Source organism: Leptonychotes weddellii, chromosome 10 (assembly GCF_054177405.1).
Source record: "Leptonychotes weddellii isolate Sample4059 chromosome 10, ASM5417740v2, whole genome shotgun sequence".
Taxonomy (NCBI): Eukaryota; Metazoa; Chordata; class Mammalia; order Carnivora; family Phocidae; genus Leptonychotes; species Leptonychotes weddellii.
In genome coordinates, this window is record NC_138378.1 from 28312186 (window position 1) to 28323313 (window position 11128).

Sequence of the window (11128 nt, forward strand, 5' to 3'; positions counted from 1 at the left end):
AACCTGCCCAGCTGAGAACCGAGAGAGCTTTGGGACCTCTATTTTTTGCAAGTAAGAACAGCTTGAGGAGCCCTAAATGAAGTAGGGTGTTTAACGAAGCACAGCAGACCCCCCCGCCCCCCGGGTGGCTCCTTTACTCAGTTCTGCAGTCCTATTTCTTGCGTTTGTGTTGGAATTTTTATTAGTTATTCTCACTCTGTTATCTCATTTGGGAAATATATGGCAGGTAGCGTTCTCGAAGGAGCGCTTCATCTTGGGAGTCTGAAGACGGAGTTTGGAGCTCAGTATTGCCACCAAACAACTTGAATCTTGATCAGTTTCTCAGGGCTTCATTTTCCTGACTTGCGATGTGGTCTGGACGATTATCAGTTTTGTCTTGTCCTAACATCGTGAACTTGTTTGGGTATTAACTTATTTATTAATTAAATCCCTTCAGACAAATTTGGATATGGTGTTTTGTGAAGAATTGCACTACAGTGTACGGATATATTCTTTATTTCTTTTTATCCTTAGGATATGAACTATTTTTAAAAATAGACTTTATTTTTTAGAACATTTTTAGGTTTTAGAAAAATGGCACAGAAAGTGCAGAGAGTTCCCTTATATTTTCTCTTCCCTCCCCTCAGACCGGTTCCCCTTGTTAACACCCTGCAGTAGTGTGCTACATTTGTTGCAATTAATGGACCAATATTGATGCGTTATTACTAGCTAAAGTCCAGAGTTTATGTTAGGGTTCACTTTTTCTGTAGTACAATTCCATGGGCTTTGACAAATGCATAATGTCATATATCCACCACTATAATATCATACAGAATCATTTCACTGCCCTAAAAATGCCCTGTGCTCCACCCATATGAGTTTTTTTAAAACCCATTTTAAAGGTCACTTATATTTTGAATCTTTGGTACTTAGCCAGAACTATCTTTGAGTTTAAAAAAAAAAATGAGTATCTTGCTATGTACAAAACAAAAGTGAAGAGAGAACTAGCAAAAAAAAAAGGATTATAATATATTAACAAATATATTAACAAATAACAAATATCAAAAAAAATTATTGCATTCCAATGAATTTATCTAAAAACTAAATTTATCTAATCAGTATTGACCTGGAAATGATCTTTCTTTTATTGTCTTTTTAAGAAGTTGTTAATTCCGGAAACTTAACTTCTTTCTCATTTAACCCTACAGAGAAGAAAGATTGAAACATGTATGTACCATGTCCCACTCCTATGCTTCCCCAGAAAGGTCTGCATTAGCTCCCTATGTAAGAATATCCTTGTATCTCTGATAAAAGTGGATATGACATGCAGGATTGACTGTATATAAGGGGCTATGATGATGTATTCCTAGTGTCACAGGTCAGGATTATGTTCAGCCAGTGCTCCTCTTTTATATGTGCATTTATAAGTCTAAAACACTACAAACAGGTCATCTCAGAGTTAGTTACCTGTCTTATTTTCATTGCTATAGTAGGAGCTCCTTGCAAACAGGTGCAGTACTTTATTTTTATCCCATGAACATTCAGTATACTTGGTGAAACACCATGGGTATACCTTAAAAAGAGATGGGACCATTTGCAATGACATAGATAGAGCTAGAGAGTTTAATGCTAAGGAAAATAGGTCAGTCAGAGAAAGACAATATATGATTTCACTCATGTGGAATTTAAGAAACAAATGAGCAAAAGGGAGATAAAGAAAGAGACAAACCCAGAAACAGACTCCTACTAACTATAGAGAACAAACTGATGGTTACTAGAAGGAGGTGGGTGGGGTGGGTGGGTGAAATAGGTGATGATGGGGATTAAGGATGCACTTGTGGTGAGCACCAGGGTTGTATGGAAATATTGGATCACTGTGTGGTACATCTGAAACATATTACACTGCATGTTAACTAACTGGAATTTAAATAAAAACTTAGAGAGATGGGAATTAGAAGGGTAACTGCAGAGTGTTTGAGGCTACATCTCCTATTACCATAGTGTACACTGTTGCAGGCCTGTTTGCTAATCTCAAACTAGAATACATTAATTTTCTCTTATTAACTATGTTAATACATTCTTTTTTTTTCCCCACATATGTAACTTTTATTATTTTTTTCTTTTTAACAGCTTTATTGAGTTATAATTTGTTTTTTTAAAGATTATGTTAATACATTCTTATCACTATTTTCACTGTAATCTTGATGAAGATCTTGGTCTTTCAGAAAATATGAATGGAGACTATAGAGGCAGAGGATTTGGACGAGGAAGATTTCAAAGCTGGAAAAGAGGAAGAGGTGGTGGGAGCTTCACAGGAAAATGGAGAGAGAGAGAACGCAGACCTGACCTGAATAAAACCATGAGAAAACATACTTCTGGTAGGGGAGGACAAGGATTGTTCAATATTTTTTTCCTCCACAAAGGAAACTATGCCTGTCCTACAAAGCAGTTTAACTTAAATTTCAGTCTTATTTGATGTTACTCCTTAAAGTAGTATTCAAACATTAAGATCCAAAATTTTTACTAAAACCTCTAACTTAACCTGTAACTACTAATATCATGTCAGCTTCTTAATCCTGGAAGGAGAAGCAAGTTGGAAAAAAAATGTTCTATTTCTCCTGACCTAGTGCTTGCTTTGATAGCACATATACTATTTCTGCTGACCTAGTATTCTGTTATTTTGTTTTGTTTTCAGAACAAACCTCACAGACTTTGCTACTACAATCAACATTGGATCAGTTAATACCATATAAAGGCTGGAAGCTTTATTTCTCTGAAGGTAGAGTTGAAAGTACCATAAATTCTATTTTCTTAACTTGTCTTTGGATGTTACATCTCATATTACTATCATTTGGCTTACTGATAGATGCCACCTTCTTCAATTTTAGTTCACCCAAACAATTAAATCATGTTTGTTTCAAGAATATTTTAGGTTTTATATCAGGAAAGGAGAAACCTCATTAGGTATTTCAAAAAGGGGATTTAATGCAGGGAATTAAAATATACAGATGGAAGTCTAAAGAGCAAAAGGGAAACATTGAGGTAAGCCCCCAGATAATAATAACTTCTGGAAGCAGCAACCATCCTTATGGCTGAGGGTACAAAAGGTAAGAAGTTCTGAAGTGGCCAAGACCTAGGAATTCAAAGGAAGGGCTGTTGCTTCAGCCACTGAGGGGTACCCTCCAAAGCTGTGCTTGGACCTCTGAAGGGTGCCCTTCACACCTGTGCTCAGACCACTGCAGTGAATGAAGCTGCTTGTTGGTGATAACTCTGGTGGGACGATTACACAGTTGATGCTCAGAGCCGGAGGCTGGAACTATAGCTACTTTCTCCAGCTGAAGAGATGCTGAAAAGAATTAGAAACAAAAAGTCTTTCTTTCTTGCCACCTTCCAGTCTTTAAAGTGCCTGCAATTGGCAGAACCTAGAGGGAGTCTGGGAAATGCACTGTGCAGATCTCGATCATAGCATCACAGAGCAGAAAATGGAGGGGTGGGATTGGAACCGAGAGACCACCAACACAGGTTTGTGTAGAAACACACTTAAGGAATCTTCCCTTTTATAATCAAGAACATCAGCTAGCATCATATACTTGTTTTTATAGGTTTGGAGACTAGTCTTTTCTGCATTCTTTTTTTTTTTTTTAAGATTTTATTTATTTATTTGACAGAGAGAGACACAGCAAGAGAGGGAACACAAACAGGGGCGGTGGGAGAGGGAGAAGCAGGCTCCCCGCTGAGCCAGGAGCTGGATGCAGGGCTCGATCCCAGGACCCTGGGATCATGACCTGAGCTGAAGGCAGACGCTTAACGACTGAGCCACTCAGGTGCCCCTCTTTTCTGCATTCTTAACAGTTTCTATGATATGTCTTTTATTAGTTATGGGTTATATGTGCATATATATCTGTGGGTTATTTTCCCACTAGATTGTGTACTTCTTTAAGAGGGCAAAGACCTTGCCCCATACCAGGCACTCAGTATTCATTTGGTGAATGAATAAAGTGCTTTACAAATGTTTTCTGTATTGCGAGTCTGTTTTTTTCTATTATATACACAGATGTGTTTCATAACTGATGTGTCTTTTGCTGCTTTAGGATGCATTAGCTAGCTGTTAGCCCAGAACACTAGAAGTGATCTTTAGACTGGTGCTAAAGATGGAGTTCAGGAGATACCTTAGGTTTATATCCTCTATACTTCCAAACTACTTCACGGTATTATTTCTCTGTGGGAGACCAATTTGAAAATGTTACAGAACTTCCAGTATAAAGGTTTTAGGACCAGAGTGAAGTAGTGGTCTGTCTCCTCTCATTTCAGGATGTGGCAATATGGACTAGTAGAATTTACTTTGCAAAGACTGATTGTCTTTAGCTCTGTTTCTGAATAATTTATTTAGTTCATGTGTCTAGTTTTGGCTTTATTATAATTTTCATTTTAAACTTTATTATGTAAGCTATTTGAACTACTAGGTCCTATTAAGTGTCAAAGGCTCAGTACTAAGATTCCCATATATTGGTGCTTTTAGAGAGAGTCACTTCCTGGGGCACCTGGGTGGCTCAGATGGTTAAGCATATGCCTTCGGCTCGGGTCATGATCCCAGGGTCCTGGGATCGAGCCCCACATCCGGCTCCTGGCTCAGCGGGGAGCCTGCTTCTCCCTCTGCCTCACCCCCTGCTCGTGCTCTCTCTGTGTTTGTCTCTCTCTCTCTATCTCTGTGTCTCGAATGAATAAATAAAATCTTTAAAAAAAAAAAAAGTCACTTCCTATTTGCATTTAAGATTATGCAGACCTAAACTTGTTTTAGAATCTTAACTATTCACTCAGTACTTACCTATATACTTATGTAAATGTGATCAGAATGCAAAGTAATTGGAAAAACTCATCTACCATGTATACAGTGTTTCTTCCGTCTCATGAAAATTATGTCTCTACACGTGATTATTAGTGCTAATGCCATTTTGTTGGATTAGTTTACAGCCATAGCTCTCCTTTCATTCAGAAGATTCAAGCATTTGAAAATTTTTTCACAAGGCGTATTGAGTTATATGATAAGGTAAGATTCCTGTACAACAAAGCTACTAATCCACCTTTATGTGTTGTCTTCTAGAACAGTATATTTGAGATGCTAGTGATCAGTAGATGGTGCAGCCAGACAGCCTTGATCCAGATCCCACCTTTGCCACTTAGCTGCAGTATGGACTTCAGTGTATTACTTATGTTCTTCGAACCTTGGTTTTCTCATGTATAAGTTGGGCATAATAGTATTAATACCACTGAGGGTTGTTAAGAGGCATAAATAATATATTTTAAATACTTTAAGTGGTACAAAGCTTACTGTACTTACTCATTTTTATCACCATATAAATATATGTTTTTTTAAAGTGTGTAATTGAATGTTTAGTTATGATAGTTAACTCCAAAAAAGCCATCATGTTTTCATGCCTTGATATTTTATAGGATGAAATAGAAAGAAAGGGAAGTATTTTGGTGGATTTTAAAGAACTGACAGAAGACGATGAAATGGCTGACTTGGTACCAAATATAGCAAATGAGTTGAGGGATACACCTGAGAAAACCTTGGCTTGCATGGGTCTGGCAATACATCAGGTAAAGACTTCTCTTGTGCAGACTCTCAAAATTTTAAAGGAAGATTTTACAATAACAGTACCTTCTCAAAAAGATACTTAGTTTTTAACCAACAGACATTGGCTAGAACTGAAAGGTTGCAATCCTGTCCTAAAAAATACCATTCATTCTGTATACAACAGCTTATCTAAATATGACATTTATTTTAATTTATTTGAATTAGTCTATTGAAGATAATACAGAAATTAAAGAGCTCCTTGGAAACAATCTCATAGGGAAGATAAGACAAGGATCATGTTATCAGTTACGAACTTGGAAAGCAACCTCAGATTTAGGTTCTTTGACATGAGGCAAGTCATTTACTCTCCCTGAGTGTCCCCATATATAAGCTGAAAATAATAATAATAATATGTGCTGTGCCTGCCTGACTTTTTCTCAGGGTCAGTTGACAAAATGTATGTGAAAGTATTTAGGCTGGCAAAGGGATAAATGCTTCAAGGTAAAGAGTAATACATCTCAGAACAGGCACGATAAAGTACTGACTGCATTCAGAGATAAAGATAAGACCCTCAGCGATTGGGGAGGAATGGGAAAAGCTCAGAGGAAGCCTTTGTAGAGATGGTACATAGAGCAGAGGAGATAATGGTAGCCAGGCGCAAGGAATCGTTCATTACAAAGATGTGTACGCTGCTGGTACCGGAGACTGGAAACCTTGGTGTTGTCTTCAGACTCCTCTCATTAGTTCTTCGTATCCAAGTCACCACATTCTTTCATTTCTATTTCTAAAATATCTCTTAAATCCACCTCTTTTCACCCTTACTGCATCAGTCTTAAACCTTCATTATGTTTCCAAAATTGTCGCTACTGTTGCTATACATGGTAAAACATGATCTGTCTTTGGAAACTGCAGCAAGGTGAAATCTAAATCCTTTCTGTGGCATTGAAGGCCTTCCATGATCTGGTTCACCTTCCTCCCCCACTTTCATGCACTACCATTCAGCTAAGCTGAGCTCTCCCAGGATTCTTTCAATAGTCTGGTCTCTTGCACATGCTATTCCTTAACCATGGAATGCCCCTTGCATTGCATATCCAAATTTGGGGGGGCCTGACACTATTATCTCTCCATGAAACCTTTCTCATGACCTTTTTTCAAAACTTGCATAGTATTTTGTCTCTAAATCTTTATGGTCTTTATAACAATTATAGCTGTATATGTGGATATTATTTTCACTCTTAGGTTGTCAGCATACTGCTTTGTGTACAAGAGGTTATTAAATATTTATTTAATGTCAAATGCCAAGGGAGCGGGTATTGGGTATTTCAAAAGTCATTTTTATTTTCTTTATCTTAATAAATCACTGAATATGGAGAAGTAGAAAATATGTTTTCACCAGAGCCTGTCTAGGAGGTAATAGCTTTGAGGATTACTGTAAGGACTTTTACTATTAAGCTTATTTTGGACAGAAAGTAGTAGATAGGGATGCTGGAGTTTTCCAGTCCAGGGATCACAAAATCTCAGGTAAAACAATCCACTATAAATAAATAGTCACAATTAAATATCAGAATTTTAAAGGGCTGTTAGAGTTCTGTTAATATTCTGCTTTGAACTATTTATATTCATAAACTTCATATTTTCTATGAAAGAGTTCTGCTTCAAGAGGATGTTTTGTTTTCCAGATTTTAAGTAAATACCTGTCCTGTTTAGGTATTAACTAGGGACCTTGAAAGGCATGCAGCTGAATTACAAGCCCAAGAAGGATTGTCTAGGGATGGGGAAACAATGGTAAATGTACCCCACATTCATGCAAGGTGAGGATTTGCTGGTATTATTTAGAATCTGGCATTTAAGAGTGTTTAATAATGAGAACATCGGGGTGCCTGGGTGGCTCAGTCATTAAGCGTCTGCCTTCGGCTCAGGTCATGATCCCAGGGTCCTGGAAACAAGCCCCGCATTGGGCTCCCTGCTTGGCGGGAAGCCTGCTTCTCCCTCTGCCACTCCTCCTGCTTGTGTTCCCTCTCTCGCTGTGTCTCTGTCAAATAAATAAAATCTTAAAAAAAAAAAATGAGAACCTTATTTTATAAAGCCAAAGAAATCAGTAAAAAAGGGTATGCGTTCTTTGCCATCTCATTGGTTATAACACCCAAGTGAACCCACTGAGAAATCTTCAAAGAGATCATGACAAAAATAAACTTCTCCTGCCTAAATAAGGTGATTTCCCAACCTTCACATTTTTGTAAACATTGATTTTGGGTGTATACTTACCAAGTCCCTGCTATTTAAATTGATACTTTATGTAATATACTAAGTGGTATGATTATACTTTGTTGAAATTATTAGGTTTCTATTAGATACAGAACAAATGGAATTTTGTTTTTCTTTAATTCATCTTTAAGATTTTAAATTTTCATTAGAAGAGATGAATAAGGTAATCATCAGGGTTTTGTTTTTCTTTTCCAGAATTTATGGAAGACATTGTGTAATAGTTCTTAAAAAAGAAGTTAGAAACTGAAAAGTCACGTTTTTGTTGCCAAAGTTTTTCTGTTGGCATTATTTTTTTTCCTTTTCTCTTTTAGAGAGTAGCCTAATGAAATAAGAAAAGGGAAGGTTTAGCATTTTTTAATTTTTAGGAATGATTTAATTCTTGTGAATTTTCTGATATATAGGGATGATGTGGTTGGAGAACTCCAGTTGCTCCTAAAAGGAAGTTGTGAAAATACAGATAATGTCCACTGTTGGTTCACTTGTAAATTCATAGATAAATACATTCTTGTTCTTGTTTTTAGGGTCTATAACTATGAGCCGTTGACACAGCTCAAGAATGTCCGGGCAAATTACTATGGAAAATATATCGCTCTGAGAGGGACAGTGGTTCGTGTCAGTAATATAAAGCCTCTTTGCACCAAGATGGCTTTTCTTTGTGCTGCATGTGGAGAAGTTCAAGGTTTTTCTCTTCCAGATGGAAAATATAATCTTCCCACAAAGGTAATGTGTTCTTTAACTAAATTATTTATCTTGGCAAAGAAGGCAAATCAGTTTACAGAAAACATTTCCCAGTGTTTCTGAACACAGAGCTTATTTTTATTTCTAATTTTCAGTTTTTAAATTATGAAATACTTCAGGGTATAGAAAATAAAGAAAGAAAACATTTCTCTAATCACCACCCAGAATTTACATTTTGCCAGTTCCAGATACATTTTTAAAGATATAAAATATTACTGATGTGATTAGTGTTTCTTTTGTACCCCCTTGCTTGTACCATTCCCAGAAATAATCATTATCCTGAAGTTAATGTGTATTCTTTTTATTCATATTTTTATATTTTGACTTAATAGGTATACACACCAAGTTATGTTTCCTTTATTCTGCTGTTTGAAAGTGATGTGTTCCTTTTTTCTTTATTAACTTTTTTTAGACTGTAGATCTTAAAGCCATAGAAAAGTGGAGAGAATATTTGTATACCCACCATTATGGTTGACAAATATTAATATTTTGTGATTTTAGCTTAACTTTTTAGACATAAGATACTAAGTATTAGAATTAAAGTTGAAGTCTCTTTGTTGCCCTCCCTGGTTCCACTCACTTTTTTCCTTCCTCAGAGGCAGCCACTCTTCTGAAATTGGCATGTATTCTTCCATTCTGCATTCTCAAATCTGACTATATGTGTAGGGTTTGTTTTGTTGTATGTTTTTACATAAATGGTATACCAAATGTAACAGTCTGCAAATTTTTTTTTTCACTTGGTTATTTTGCACTTTACCTATCTTAATACATATCTAATTCTTTCACCTTTGCCATTTTAGAATACTCCATTGAATGCATAGTCACTATTTATCCATTCTCTTGGTGGACATTTATGTTGTTTCCAGTTTTTTAGTTATATGATGCTGTAGAGAACATTCTTGCATGTGTCTCCTTAGCAGAGGAATTTCTCAGTTGTGGGATATACTTATTGTTAAGTATTAGATGTTGTAAAACGACTTGCCAGAGTGTTGGTCCCAGCTCACCCCTCTGTTGCTAGTGTTAAACAATGACCGTTTCCCTGTAGTCTCATTTACATTTGGTATCGTAAGACTTTTTAAATTTTGCCAGTCTGATTGGTATAAATGGTATTTATACCAATTTCTGTTGTAGTTGAACATTTTTTCACATCTTTATTGGCCATTCAATTTCCTTTATTGAATTTTCTGTTTAAATCTTATTTTTCTGTTTATGCTATTGATAGGAGTTCTTTATGAATTCTAGATACTAATCATTGATTATATATATTACAGATATCTTCTCCCAGTATTTGCTTTATCTTTTAACTTTGTGGTATATTTTTTGTTCTCTAGTTTTACATTTTGACATGGTTAAATTGATCAGTTTTTTTCCCTTGTGACTTTTATGTTTTATGCCCTGCTTAAAAAGCCTTCTTCACTGGGGCACCTGGGTGGCTCAGACGGTTAAGCATCTGCCTTCGGCTCAGGTCATGATCCCGGAGTCCTGGGATCGAGTCCCGCATCGGGCTCCTTGCTCAGCAGGAAGCCTGCTTCTCCCTCTGCCTGCCACTTCCCCCTGCTTGTGCTCTCTCTCTCTCTCTCACAAATAAATAAAACCTTTAAAAAAAAAAAAAAGCCTTCTTCACTTGAGCATTATAAACATATCTCTTACATTTTCTTTTAATACTCTTAAGTTTCATTTTTATATTTAGATTTTTGTCATCAGGAATTTAATCTTGGGAACGGCCTAAAGCTAAGGATTTAATTTTGTTCTTTTAAGTGAAAAGCCAGTTGTCACCATTTATTAGTTAAGCCCTGTATTCCTACTGACGTGTATTGTTTCCTCTATGGTACACTGTCCTGTAGACATGTGAGTCCATTTCATTTCACTGGACCTGTACCAGCTCTATACAATTCTATTTACATTGATCTCATTAAAATTTTTGATAAGGCAGGGAGACTTACCATATCTGTTCTTTTCCAGAGTTGCCTTTATCATCCTTGGACTTTAATAAATTTTACACTTACTACATTTTTACACAAATTGAAATTTGTAAGGTTCCCTTCTCTTACAAGAAGAATAGGGTGTGTGAGTTCGGCTATTGGTTCTGAATAATCAGTGGTGTTGGTAAATGAGTGTCATCTACTCTTTGTCCGGGTTAGGGTTCAGGCTCTGCCTTTAGTTCAGAGGCCAGAATTTCGACCCTGACTTACTGGATATTTTCTTTAAACTGTATTTGGTCAAGGTATTTCCATGCCTTCCAATATAGTGGGTAGTAATGCTGACTGGTAAGATGAGCACTAGTGTGAAGAGCTTCTGCTTGTGTCTGAACTTCCATGAATTGACCAAAAAGTTGTTCAGGAGATCCGTGTTTTAGTCATTACTGTATAACAAATCACCTTAAAACTTAGTGGCTCAAAATAACAACAGTCATTTAATTGTTTCTCATGGTTTCTGTTAGTCTGAAGTTTGGAAGAACTGCTTGGCCAGGTAGTTCTTTTTTTTTTTTTTTAATTTTTTTATTGTTATGTTAATCACCATACATTACATCATTCGTTTTTGATGTAGTGTTCCATGATTCATTGTTTG

At 36.4% G+C, this 11128-nt stretch overlaps 1 protein-coding gene across 2 annotated transcripts in view; it reads left to right on the forward strand.

The window, feature by feature from the left end:
- Positions 1 to 6: 6 nt before the first annotated feature.
- MCM8 (minichromosome maintenance 8 homologous recombination repair factor) overlaps positions 7 to 11128 on the forward strand; it is a 42402-nt gene continuing 31280 nt past the window's right edge. The window contains exons 1-7 of one of the 2 annotated variants that reach the window (XM_006735482.3): positions 7 to 51; positions 2205 to 2357; positions 2675 to 2758; positions 4944 to 5026; positions 5431 to 5580; positions 7265 to 7368; positions 8344 to 8542. In XM_006735482.3, the coding sequence (XP_006735545.1) occupies positions 2210 to 2357; positions 2675 to 2758; positions 4944 to 5026; positions 5431 to 5580; positions 7265 to 7368; positions 8344 to 8542 (768 nt within the window). In that variant the 5' untranslated portion in view covers positions 7 to 51; positions 2205 to 2209. Of the gene's footprint in view, positions 52 to 1106; positions 1264 to 2204; positions 2358 to 2674; positions 2759 to 4943; positions 5027 to 5430; positions 5581 to 7264; positions 7369 to 8343; positions 8543 to 11128 lie in introns of those variants that run through there. The other variant, XM_081833208.1, reaches the window with a different exon arrangement.